This window comes from Sciurus carolinensis, chromosome 2 (assembly GCF_902686445.1).
Source record: "Sciurus carolinensis chromosome 2, mSciCar1.2, whole genome shotgun sequence".
NCBI classification, from domain to species: Eukaryota; Metazoa; Chordata; class Mammalia; order Rodentia; family Sciuridae; genus Sciurus; species Sciurus carolinensis.
In genome coordinates this window covers 112,649,305-112,663,618 of record NC_062214.1, presented here as the reverse complement: position 1 = coordinate 112,663,618, position 14,314 = coordinate 112,649,305, and the positions used below count along the sequence as shown (strand labels likewise).

Genomic DNA, 14,314 nt, shown 5'->3' with positions numbered 1-14,314 from the left:
TTGCTGTGTTACCAAGGCTGGCTTTGAACTTGTGATCCTCCTGCCTCATCCTCCTGAGCTTCTGGCATTAAGGTATGCTCCACCGTGCCCAGCACCATGGTTCTTCTTAGTACTTAGAAAATAAAACAATCAGCACCTTTAGCACACTGAAGGGAAAATCTAGATCAGAGCTTGAAACCAATTCCAGTATATGTGGAGATGCAAAATTAATTGTATATGATGATAATAGCAAATGGTAATAGATACAATTTAATGTGCACAACTTCAGAGAAAATGTCATACAAATTTTTCAGATAACTAATGCTCATAGTGGTTACTAAAATTTCTAAAGACCACATGGCTGGTAAGGAGAAAAGCCAAGGATGAAATCCAAATCTGTTTCATAACCACTGTAATTTATTCCAAGTATCCTCCCCACATGCTACAAACATCATCCCATAGCTGTATATGATGAGATGAATGGGACAGGGTAGGATGGAAATTCATAGCATGCTCAATACAGAACTGCAAGGTCTAAGTTACCAAAAGAAAGGACCAACCAAATTTTTTATATGCTACAGAACATTCCGCACAATGTTAACCAAAAAATGAGAGTCATTAATCATCGGGTAGCTTAAACAATTGACAGCATGGGATAATCATGGAACTTTTCACTCCTATGATGTGCAGACCCTGAAGGCACATAAAAGTAATGACATCAAGTCTTACAACCAAAAACTTCGCAAAAGTCTCTAAAATTATAAATGAGCTTAATCAATAATAATCAAGAACAAATATGAGCTTTGTGTGTGTGTGTGTGTGTGTGTGGTGCTGGGAACTGAACCGAGGGTCCTGTACATGCAAGGCAAGCACTTTACCAACCGAGCTATATCCCCAGCCCAAATATGAGCATTTTTAAAAGACTTTTTTTTAACTAACCTAGGAATAAATTCAACACAGTCTCCTAAAAGCAAATATGAAATATTTTTAAACCACAGAATTAATTAATCATAATTCTTTGTTCATAAGACTATGCTTATACCTCTTTAAAGGTCCATGCATGAGCCACTTTTGTATCTAATCATTTATGTTTTTATGCTTATACCTGTATGTTTTAGATAATATAATACAGCTTCATGACCTATCACTTGAAAAAAGAACTAGAACATTAACAACTTGCAAGTACCAAGTGTTTCTCTCTATTCCATCTGTGATAACTACTATTCTTGAATCATATATTATCATTAATTTGCTTTTAATATATATTTTACCATATATATTTTCAAAGTGTATTGTTTAGATTTAGAAAATCATTTGATAAAATTTTTGGTAAATCCCTGATAAAAACTCTTAGTAAATTAGGAATAGAGACAGGATATCCTTCATCAGACTTAATTAAAAAAAAAAAAAACCTACAACAAGCATCACACTGTATAGGAAAACATTAAAAACACAACCTTTTAAATCAAAAACATAAAAAGAATGCCCACCAGCACCTCTCCACTATCATGGAGTTCCTCCTAAACATTAAGGGGTGGGGGGAGGATCAAAAGGAATGAAAATGAAGAAACAAAAATGACAACTATGAATGTACACACAAGAAGTCCAAAAAAGGGCTGGGGAGATAGCTCAGTCGGTAGAGTGCTTGCCTTGCAAGCACAAGGCCCTGAGTTCAATCCCCAGTACTGCAAAAAAAAAAAAAAAAGTCCAAAAAAACGTACCAGTAATTATTATCTTAAAACAGGAAAGTCCAGCAAGGTGACTAGGTTCCAGAGTAATATGCAAGAACTAAACACATATCTATACACCAGCAATAAATATCCAGACAACATAATTTAAAACTTGTGATTTATAAGAGCACCAAAAATATCAAGAAGTCAGAAAGAAATATTTTTTAAAGTGATGCAAGATTCAAACAGGGTAATTTTAAAAACTCTTAGGAAGCATTAAATAAATTGAGAGCTATACCAGATGCATAATTAGAAGACCTAAAACCACGAAGAGGATATTCTCTTCAAATTGACCTAAAAGATGAAGATAATGCTAATAAAAATTCTAAGAGGGTTTTCATTAAATGAGAAGGTGATTTAAAAATTCAATGGAAGAACAGACAAAATACTTCTGAAAAAAGAAGAGCAGGAAAGGACCTGTGTCCTATCAGATATCAAGATGAGGTCAACTAATTAAGACAAAATAAATATGGACAGGGATAGCCACACTGACCCATGAAATAGAAGAGAGCCAAGAAAAAAATTCCACACACATATATAACTTTAATATATGACAGAGGTGGTGAATTTCTGTGGTAAAATTGAAAATTGAACCTCTATTTCATATCATACAAAGATTAGTTCCAGATGGATGAAGGATTTTAAAATATCAGAGATTCAACTTTAAAATTTTTAGTGAAAAGAGTTTTTTTAAAAAATCTTTGTAGGCTGGAGTTGTAGCTCAGTGTTAGAGAATTTGCAGAGCATGTGTGAGGCACTGGGTTCGATTCTCAGCACCACATATAAGTAAATAAATAAAATAAAGGTCCATCAACAATTTTTAAAAAATTTAATTCTTTCTGAACTTGATAGAGAGACTTTAAAAGAGAGCAAGAGAGAGAGATAAAGAGAGACCAAGAGAAATAAAAGGCTCGTTATAAAATAAAATATTGATGACTCTTTTTAAAGCAAAAATGTGTGATCATTGAAATGTCACCTTAGAAAAAGTAAAAATATAAGTTTCTCCCATCCATATAATCACTAAAGATTTAGTATAAAAATATATAAAGAACTCCTATGACAAAGCAAAGCTCAATCAATTTTTAAAACTGGGCAAAAATCATGAATAGGCATAAAAAAAAAAAAAGGAATACAGCTGGGTGAAGTGTTACACACCTATAATTCCAGCAACCTGGGAGGCTGAGGCAAGAGGATTTCAAGACCTCCCTGGGTAGCTTAGTGAGACCCTGTCTCAAAATAAGAGAGGGGGAAAAAGGATCGGGTGGTAGCTCAATGGTAGAGTGATCCTGGATTCAATTCCCAGTGTGAAGAAGAAGGAAGAAGAAGTGGAAGGGGAGGAAGGGGAAGAAGGGGAAGAAGGGGAAAAAGAGGAAAAAGGAGGAACAGGAGAAAAGAAGGAAGAGGAAGAGAAATGGAAAATATGGCAATAATAATTATTATTTAATCTCATTAGTGATGGAAAAATTTAAAATGAAGACCATTATAAACCCACACACATAATTGGCAAAAATGTAAAAGTTGAATAATACTAAGTGTTTAGAGAGAATATGGATAATCAAGACTTCTTCAGCATTGCCAGTTGGAATTTATAAACTGATAGAACTACTTTGAAGGGCAGTATTCTCATTAACTTGTAACATTCAGATCCTCTATAACCCAGAAATTGCACGCCTAGGTAGAAACTGGAGGCACTCTTTATATGTATAGGAGATAATATGTGAGAGAATGTTAATGGCAATAGCATTCATGATAACAAAAGTCTGAAAATAATCCAAATGCTATTTAGGAAAATGTGGAAATAAATTTAGTTATCTTCCCACTATGGAATGTTACACATCCCTTAAAAAGAGTGCCCTACTGCCACCTGCAAAAATACAGATAGATTTTGACACTATAATACAGACTGGAAAACTAAATCCCAAAATAATATCAAAAACAAGATACTCTCCTTAAATTTAAACTCAAATATAAAATGTAAGGATGTAGTAAACCAGAAATCAAATAGCAATCGAATTGAAACTTCTGCCTCACCAAAAACTTATCCTGAAAGTACAAACCTTCAGAATTTTAATTATGTAATATGCAATCTAATTCATTTATTTTACTTGAAAAATAAAGTTATGTATTTCATCATGACCAAATGAAATTCAAATGAGTAAAACTTAAAAGTGTACAGTGGTAGATGTTATGCCACCTCTTCTACATATTTACTAGGAATAGTTTGCTTGCTCATTTAAGCAAGAAGATCATACACTCGGTCATAAAGAAAACCTTGAGAAAATCTAATGAACAAGAAAAACACGTGGTGTATTATCCTGAAAAAGCACATTCTGGAAAACAGCTCAGTCACATAATTTATCTTGCCACAGTCCGTACAATGTCTGTCTGTGGCCATTTTTGAATGAATGGGGAAGGTCATACAGTTGCTCAAAAATCACTTTTGAACCCAGTAAGAAAATCCCTTTAGGTCCTAAATTAGAAGCCAGAGGAACCTGGCAGCCTTCACATGTGGGAAACCTATTGAGCAGTGAATAGAATAATTATTACCAAAGACTGTGTGTTCTGGACATGGGAATGCAGCTCAGTGCTCCATGAGTCACATTTCTCTCCCAACTCTCAGACAACACTAAATATGGGGTGGTTTTCCCATCCAAAATGTCCTTATTGCGTTCTTACAACAAATAATTGTTTTTAACTGCCAGATACTTAACATACTATTTATACAGATGCAGTCAATCAACCTACTATCCTAAAATCTGGAAAATCTGCTATTTCTGTCCTGAATATTAAGGCAATAGGTGCTGAAGAACTCATAAGTTAAATATAATAGCATTACCATAAGTTTTCACTACTGTGGGTAGATTCCACTCTTATATGACTTTTTTTATAAAGAATACATATAAAATAATTATCTTCCTATTTTTGAATAAAAGAACAAAACATTAATAAGATAGTTTTAAACAACATGAGGTCAGTGTTCTTCATTAGCTGTCCCAAATGTCAGAGTAGTGTTCTATTTGTCAGTTGCAGAAACTATCAAGATATTGGAGCACACGCTGAGAAAGTCCAATAAAATGATGGAAATAAGAACATGTTAAAACTGTATATAAATGTCTTCCTGCAGAAATGAAGACACTAATCCTGAAGAGGTTTCCTAGATTAATAACGTCAAATATTATTAAGGCTTCTTCCTCTTCCGGGGACGGTGTCTAGAGGCTCTCAGAATGGTCCAGTGTTTGACATACCGTCGTAGGCTTTCCTACAATACAGCCTCTAACAAAACTAGGCTCTCACGAACCCCTGGTAATAGAATCATGTACCTTTATACAAAGAAGGTTGGGAAAGCACCAAAATCTGCATGTGGTGTGTGCCCAGGCAGACTTCGAGGGGTTCGTGCTGTGAGACCCAAAGTCCTTATGAGATTGTCTAAAACAAAAAAACATGTCAGCAGAGCCTATTGTGGTTCCATGTGTGCTAAATGTGTCTGTGACCGGATCAAGCGTGCTTTCCTTATTGAGGAACAGAAAATCGTTGTGAAAGTGTTGAAGGCACAAGCACAGAGTCAGAAAGTCAAATAAAAAATGAAGCTTCTTTGAATAATAAAAAGTCAAAAGGCTTAAAAAAAATTTAGGTATATAATTCATGATATGCAATATCCAAAATAAAAATATTTTTATTTCCTAAAAGTATTCCATGATGTACTAATTCCAAAAGAACACATATACATATTCCCAAAATACTTGCATATATTGACAGTAAATCAGTACAAACTTTCTGGAGAACTTGAGCCTTATCATACATGTGACTGTCCCCCAACTAGACTGTGAGTTGAGAGCAGAAACTAGGTCTTATTCAAATCATGCCCTTATTGGATCCCAAGAGCATGATAAAATATTACTGCTTAGAAAACACTTATGAATATTTGAATGAACCTAGCTCTTTATATATCAAGAGTCTTTAAATTTTTTTCATACCCCTTAAAGGCAGTAATTCTACACCTAGAAATTTATTGAAGAAAATAATAAGAGATGCAAAAGATAAATATACAAGGATATTTGTTACAGCATTATTCCTAACAGCACACAATGTAAATCTAAATGTTCAATGACAGAGAAATGTTAAATGTGGTATACTAGGTTTCTAGGCACAATATAATATAGGCCTAGAAACTTATTAAGAAGTATGTTTACAAATAATTATTAAGAAGGGAGATTTTCATACTATGATATATCTAATATATAATACACATATAACATATCTATACTCCTAGATTCTACTGTATTATATAGGTGTTCATGAGTAATATCTGTATCTATAAGAAAAGGACTTATAGAAACTAAAAACAACAAAATGTTAAAAATACTTAACATGCTTTGCTAATAGAGCCCAGCAGTCAATAATTCTAATAACTTACAAAAACAATTTAAATTATACTTAACAAATGAATTTGGTTAATAAATATACTCATTTTCATGTTTTTGTTCTATCTATATAATACCCAACTACAAAAAAGCTTTTGATAGTTTTGTAAGTCAGAAATAAGACATTCATAAGGAAAGAAAAATATGCAAATATGGTTTAAACACCACAAGAGCAGCTCCACCAAAATGAGCACATGATTTAAAAATAGTCATGAAAGTAAAATATCTCATTGGAAAGGTAAATGTTAGTGAATACTTTGTTTGAAATATAGAAGCATTCATATTTAGAGTAATAAAATGGTGAAACACACTTTACAAAAATACTATAAAATATTTTAAATAATGAATACCAGAAAAATAAATATAATTGTTACCAAATTCTACTTTCTAAAAATAAAACTCCACTCCCCATCCTTATCAAGGGTGTGGGGTTTTCCTTTTTTAATGCTGCTTTATGTTATCATTACCTAATGTCAATAACTGCATCAGAATTGTAGGCTTATTGATGGAAACGTCCCATCCCTATATGAAAGAATCTGTAAAAACATGGCCCAAGTCACCTCCCTGTATAATCTGACCACACCAAGTCACAAAAACTGCTAAAATTAAACAGTGGAGACTTGATTCACTGATAGGCAATCAAAAGGCTTTTAAGTGCTTTAATTTGGGGGGTACTGCTTTATTGTCATGATTATTTTTATTTTAAACTGGGAAAAGTTCCAACTACAAAGGTCTCAAAAGAGAATTTGAAAACAAGGGTGGATCTTGTCTGCATGTTCAGCTATCCATATTAACAAGTGCATTCTTCAGCTGAGTTCACTAAGCTGTTTAGTATCTAAGAATCAGTTTTTTCTCCGTGTGAATTTAAACCAGCAACATTGCTTTCCATGAAATGTTAGTTCTGTGCTCTGACAATTTACATTAAAGTTTTAGGAACGATGGAAACAGTTCAGTACAATTATGGCAGTAGCCAACAAGTCCCCAAAGGCTAAAGTTTAAGCAACCAAGAACCCTGAATATCTTAAAAACAGTTTTAGAAATCAAACAGATCTGGACAAACGTTGCAAGGCCTTTAACATTTGTCTGACTTGTTGTCCTGACAAACTGACATGATTAAAGCATCTGCCCTGATTAACACTCAAATTATGGTCATAGAATAGACACAGGGGGCAACAATGGATTTTAATTTAAAATAAGTTTTTTGCAATATCTGCTATGGCATGGAATTCTGCCTAAAGATAACCTGCTCAAACAGTACTCTTTAGCATGGATCTGCAAGATTTGCTTACCAACAGGAATATTTAGGCTAAACTGTAGTTTGTCAATGCTAATTAATATTCATCTATTGAGGTGAAAAAACAACAATGTCATCACAAATATTTCCTTAGATATATAATTTTCCATTTGTCACAGACACAAATTTTAACCAATATTTTAGTAGCCACAAGATGCCAAAGATATTAAGATAATAAACCTTCACTTCTTTAAGTCTAAATCTTTCACATTTACCTGAACACTTATAATCATGTAACTGAAGTCTATCTGACATTCTGAAGTAGTGAAACTCTTGAATCTGCTCCCACAGAACTTGACTAATTTCAATGAATAAAGTGTACCTCTTAAAACATGCAGTGATAAAACTAGGAAAATGGAAAGAATAAGATCCCAAATCTAGATCTTAGGAGGTCTTGAAGCATTTTTTTAAAATAATCTAGAATAGAAGGAAATGATTCTTTCAATAAAAGTTCATAAACATGGGGCAATAGGTATCCCAAAGAATAAAACTTTTTTTTATTTTTTTATTTTTTTGCACTAGGTATTTAACCCAGGGATGCTTTACCATTGAGCTAAACCCCCAGACCATTTTTCATTTTGAGACAGGATCCCTCTAAGTTGCTAAGGGTCTTGACAATGCTGAGGCTGGCCTCAAACTTCCAATCCTCCTGTCTCAGCCTCCTGAGTCACAGAAATTACAGGCCTGCGCCATTGTGCCTGATAAATTGGCAAAATTTAAAAACATAAACAAGTTTATAAAGGTATCTGATAAAATGCCTACATAACAGAGCAGGAACCAGTTCTTAAGGAGAACATACACAGAGCACCTGCCTTACCTCAGAAATGTGCTACAGCTGCTGTGACACAGACTTCAAGTTGCCTCCCCATGTATATTCTCTTCCAACATGGTATTAGACTTTTAAGTTGGTCATATAGCCACTTAGCTAAAGGCACATTTCCCAGCTTCCCTTGCTACTGAGTGTGACCATATGAATAAGTCTTGGCCAATGGGATGTGAGTACCCATAACATGAAACTTCTCAGTCAAGACCTTCTCCATGGTTGGAATATCAACCATGGAGAAACCATCTTAAACCACGAGTTGGTAGAAATGTGAACATCAGAGTATAAGAAAACCTGGTCCTTGGTAATCATAGAATCATAGTCATTCCTTGATCTTCTGTCTAGCAATTCATATGGCAAAGAAATAAACTTCTATCTTGTTTGCACCATGAGTATCTAGATTTTTCTCTATAAATAGCAATCCATTATTAACCAAAATAAAACAACAGCTAACATTTTCATTTAGTGTTTACTACATACTAGACACTATGCTAAATGCTTTACATAAAATCTCTCATTTGCTCATGGCAACAACAGTTTTAAACAATTATTTCTGTCCCAAAAAAGTCAGACCTTATGGAGGAAAGGTAACTTGCCCAGAGATACTCAGTTACCAGGATTTGAACACAGGCCTATCTGATGCTTATGCCATGATCAGGCTGTGAGCTATGGCCCTCTATACCCTCTAAACCTTTTCATTGTATGAAAGGCAAACATGATCCCTTCCTACAAAACATTCTAAGAACATTGAGTTGTATGTCCCACAGTCCTTCAGAACTGTGAAGATTTGATAGACAAATAGATAGATAGATATACATATACATATATAACCACTTGACATTTTATATATATGTTATATATATATATATAATCACAGCACAGTATATAAAGGAGAAAAAGTTGGGTAGCCAAGATTTACAGAGGAAAATATAAATCATTCCCACTACCAATCAGTTGTAAAATAACTTAAAAATCATGTCATATAGCTATATACCAAATGGTTAATAATTTTTTGGTTTTTGAGTTTAGGGTGTTTCTTCTAATTATGGAGGATATTTAAGGATTATAGAGGACCTTTATTTTCTACATTATACAGTTCTATAATGTTTGAATTTTTATAATCATCCAGTATTACTTTTATCCTTTGAAAAAAGTAGTAAAGATTTCTTAAAGCCTGTCATAATGAGAATTGGAAATTTTTCTGCACTGGATTTTCTCATTACAGAGTACATATGCAGGCTGGGGTTGTGGCTCAGAGGTAGAACACTTGCCTAGCATGTGTGAGGCAGTGGGTTCAATTCTCAACACCACATAAAAATAAATAAAATAAAATAGAGGTTCATCAATATCTAAAAATATATTTTTTAAAAAAGAGTACATATGCAACTGTAAATTATTAAGAAAAAGTACAAAAGTGCTACAGAAATGTAATTATATACGGAATAATAAAATTAATAAATCAGATTTTTTTAAATCTGATTATAACCATATTATTCCAATAAAGATTTAAAGCAGCTTATAGAAACACCTACATTATATAGGAGAAGGGAGGTAAGTGAAAAATTAAGGCAAAAGAAAAATAAAGGTGACAGAAAGAAGATGAAGATGATTCCAGATATATGGTCAGCAAGCAAAACACATTGGCTAAGGTCTTATAGACACACCTTGTTAGAGAGGTACTGAAAACGTTTTCAAGCTTCTCAGCAGGCAGAGCAAAAAGGAGTTCAGTGTATCAGTCTGATGATAGCAAGTGAGCAGTTCAGAAGGAAGCACACTGATTTTGTCACCAGCACCTACTGAGACACTTTCTCTAGCAAGCACACACAAGGCAGGCACTTTTTCACATAATAAATTGTCTCCACACACAAACAGGATTTTGAAATGTTGGGGCCATTTCAAGTACAAAAGTTAAAAACTTTTCAGGCCAAAATTTGAATAACTAAAAGCTGAAAAACATGCAAATTATATAGAATCTCAAATAAAAGGGTCTCAACATGGTTTCCAACCACCTTTGCTTCTATATAAATGGTAGACTGTAATTTACTTTCCATAATTGACTTTCTTTACAGATACCAATATCTTCAGTATTAGTGAACATTCTTAAATATGCAGCACTAAAATCATTATGGTCTGACATTTTTATATACTTATAAAACACATTTTGTTCCAACTGTTTTTATTAGAAGAAATGTGGGCTGCTGAAAACCAAAGCCTACATATTTTACTTTGGAAAAAAAAAAGGGCAGCTGGAAATATAAAACCCCACACATTTGCTCTTAGCACTGCTTGAGGACGAAAACCTATAATGTGCACTTGACATCTATTAATGGCCTTCTTAAAGAACTAGGACTATGTTTTAACAGAAAGCAGCAACTCTGAGCTCATGCCACAACCCACGGCATTCTCACTGCTCCCCAGGAAGGGGGTGAGTGGAGTGCCCATGAATGCTGAGGATCCCCCAATGAGGGCTTGCTTTCATAGGGATCTCTGTACCGTTGTGTCTGCAGACTCAAGAACACCAGAAACAAATCCCTTGGAATTTAGCCCCCAGAGAAGCAGACAAATTATGCCAACCACAAGCAAACATTTATATTGCTCTCCAGTTTGTTTCCATTACCTTCCCAAAATAAATTGCAATTTAAAATCAGATCTTAGGAGACTACATACAACAAGACATCCATATATTATTTTTTGACCTTATAAAAGGATAAAAATTATAAAAACTCTTATTGAATATCACTTAAATTTAAAACACTTTGATCAGAAACATGTGTATTGTTTGTTTCTTAAAATACAACTTATCCCCAAACTTTCCTGCTCTAAATTAAAGCCTAAAGAGAAGAAGGAAATGCCTGGAAGTGAATCCAATGCATAGAAGTTCACAGTCCAATACAAAGCAGGGAGAGAGAATGAAAGTAAATATAAGTAGAAATAAGAGATGGAGGCAAAGTATATAAAGGGTGGTCCTGAGTGGGTTATTGGGAAGCAGGAGCTAATTGAGTGATCAACAGCTGAAAGTCAACTGTTTTCCAAAATACCACAAACACAAGTCTATATGTTCTTTGCTAGCTGCCTTTATCATGCATTTCCAACTGGAATTTCAAAACTTGACAAAAAAAATGACCAAATGGAGTTTGTCATGGAAATAGAAGACTGGTTCAATATTTAAAAACCAACCAATGTAATGTACAAGATCAGCAGCTTAAAGGGAAAAAAATCATCAACTGATGTAGAAAGGCACAAAATTCAACATCCATTCAGGTAAAGGAAAAAAGAACTCCCAGCCCCAAATTGAATAAAAGGGAGTTCCCTTTTATTTCTGTTTCTGCTTGACAAACCTATCTCTAACATCCTGCTGAATGGTACAAGATTGAATGCTTTCCCCCTAAGATCAGAAACAAGGCAAAACTGTACACTTTCACCACACCTATTTAACATTATACTGGAAGTTCTAGTCAGTGCAAGAAAAAGGCAAAGGAAATAAAATTCATACACATTGAAAATAAAGTCATTCCTACTTACAGAGAGCATGACTGGCTATGAAGAAAATCCATAAGAATCAGTGGCAAAAAATCCTACCGCTAATAAGTGATTTTAACAAGTTAACAGGATAAAGATCAACACACAAGATTTACTCTTATATCTATATATTTTAGCAATATACAATTAGAAACCAAAACCATTCCATTTACAACAGTTTCAAAAATAAAATAAATTCACATAAGAATAAATCCCAAAAAGTATATACAGAATTTAAATGCTGAAGATGACAAAATGCTGCTGACAAAAATCAAAGACTATTAAATAGAGATGTATACCATGTTAATGAAATGAAAAATTCAAAATAAAGTTGACATATAGATTGATGCAATACCAATCAAAATCCCAGAATGATTTTCTATAGACATATGCAAACTGATTCTAAAATTTATATGAAAAGACGAAAGCAAAAAAAAAAAAAAGACAAAAGATCTAGAATAATTAAAATAATTTTGAAAAAAGAAAAATAAGGTTAGACACTCAGTGGTTAAGTTAAACCCCAACACCAAAAGAAAACTAGAAAAGAAAATGAAAATTGGAGAAATCACATGACCTAATTTTAAATTTTAATATAAAGCTACAGTCATTAAGACAGTGTGATATTGGCAAAGAGATAGATATGGTTATGCTTGAAATTTTTCATCATAAACAATATTGTAACAGAAAACAAAAAATAAACTGAACATGAGGAATCTGGAAAGGACACTGAAGCACATGCACACAGTATGAAAAACCTGGTGAATAAAAACTACAGCCGTGATTCTTGCCTGCCTCACTCACTCAAATGATACTTGGCATAGTCCATAAATAGGTGCTTGAATGAAAGGAAAATGAATGATGCACAAAGGGAGAGTTTATCCTTTGTTCCTAGCCCTTCAGAAGGAAATATCACCAAGAGACATAATGAGTTGTTCTCCTCAATTGAAAATCAAATAGGGAAACTGGTTTAACATTAAAATTTATTTTGAAATGTTCAAAATCCAGATCTATTCCTTGTTCTTTTCTTTCCAAGATATCCCAGCCCACCCGGTTTTCTCTTTTATGAGCTCCTCCAGTAAGTGTTATTAATTCATTACTTGATCAAATACAGTTAAACTGTCCTCTTGTGTGTGGTGGCTGTTTTGGTTTCCCCACCACAGGGTGAGGATGAAAATTGCTGACATGTGTTGAGTCCCCACCATATAGCCAGGCAGAGTTCCAAGCACTTTGCGTTCAACCCTGCAAAAGCAAGTTCCTGCTATCCCCTCCCACAGATGAAATGGAAGCATAGAGAAGTAAAGTAACTGCTCCAAGGTCATACTGCTAGTAAAGGGCAGAGCACAGACTGAAACAGAGGCAATTTGACTCCATCCTTGCCTCAGTACTGCCTCTTCTAAGGACCTGGAGAACCCTGACTGCATCATACTTGGTTGTTTGTTTTTTTGTTTTTGTTCTTGTTTGTTTTTGTAGTCTTCTCAGCAATTACCTCCCAGTACAGTTAAGTATGCATTAGACACTTTAAAACCTAAATGACTGCTGTGCTATCTGGGTTGTCTCTACAAATTTAGGGAACATCATTAAGGAAAATTTCTAGCTAAAGTCTGAATGTTCTAAAGAGCCATCTTGACATTTCAATAATGTTTTATTTAATTCCTCCATTAAAATTTCTATGACAAAAAAATTATTCATATGTAATAAAAATTTTAATATTATCAAATGTTGGTTTTTAATGTAAATATTGCTCAAAATGGATACTAAAACAATACTAGCAAAAATCCTTCTGGGGAAATTGTTTTATGTCTCAGTGAAAGTTCTCTCCTACAAATGAAATGCCGCCCCCCCGCCACACACACACACAGTCTTTGATGACAAAGAAACTTCAAAGATTTCTTGTCACAGAGGAGATAAAGTATACAAGGACCTCTGGGAATTTTAATTATACTCAAGATCTCTATCATTTATAGTTTGTTTTGGAAAACTTCAATATTCTGTCACAATTTTGAATGATATTTTGTTTGAGGATGAAGGAAAGAAATGATTGCAGTCAGTCACCTGTGCCTATTTCTGTGATAAGGTTCACATTTGGGGAGCATATCTCAACTGAAAAAAAAATGTTTCCCTTGCAGGCAACATATTGTTGGATCTTTCTTTTTAATCCAATCTGCCAGTCTATGTCTTTTGATTGATGAATTCAGGCCATTAACATTCAGGGTTATTATTGAGATATGATTTGTATTCCCAGTCATTTGGTTCATATTTAAAATTTTTGACACATCTTGGTTACAATAAAAGAAAAAAAAAAAAAAAAAAAAAAAAAAGAATGAATTGAGGAAGGAAGGACTTTATAGAGGGAAAAGAGGGGTGGGAGGCATGGAGGGAAGGGAAAAAATAACAGAATGAATCAAACAACATTACTCTATGTAAATTTATGCTTACACAAATGGTACACCTTTACTCCATGTACAAACAGAGAAACAACATGTATCCCATTTGTTTATAATAAAAAAAGAATTTGAATCAAAAAAAAAAAAAAAAATGTTTCCCACTG

General features: G+C 33.7%; 2 protein-coding genes across 5 annotated transcripts in view; one reads left to right on the top strand and one right to left on the bottom strand.

Moving 5' to 3' along the window:
* Fsip1 (fibrous sheath interacting protein 1) overlaps nucleotides 1-14,314 on the bottom strand; it is a 203,852-nt gene that overhangs the window by 75,438 nt on the left and 114,100 nt on the right. The gene's annotated exons all lie outside the window — the stretch shown is intronic.
* Nucleotides 4,934-5,287, top strand: LOC124976891 (60S ribosomal protein L34-like). Its single transcript, XM_047539951.1, has one exon. It carries the CDS (start codon nucleotides 4,934-4,936, stop codon nucleotides 5,285-5,287), a length of 354 nt encoding a protein of 117 aa, XP_047395907.1.

Coding starts and splice junctions, on each gene's coding strand:
- LOC124976891 (XM_047539951.1), top strand. CDS start 4,934: ATGGTCCAGTGTTTGACATACCGTCGTAGGCTTTCCTACAATACAGCC.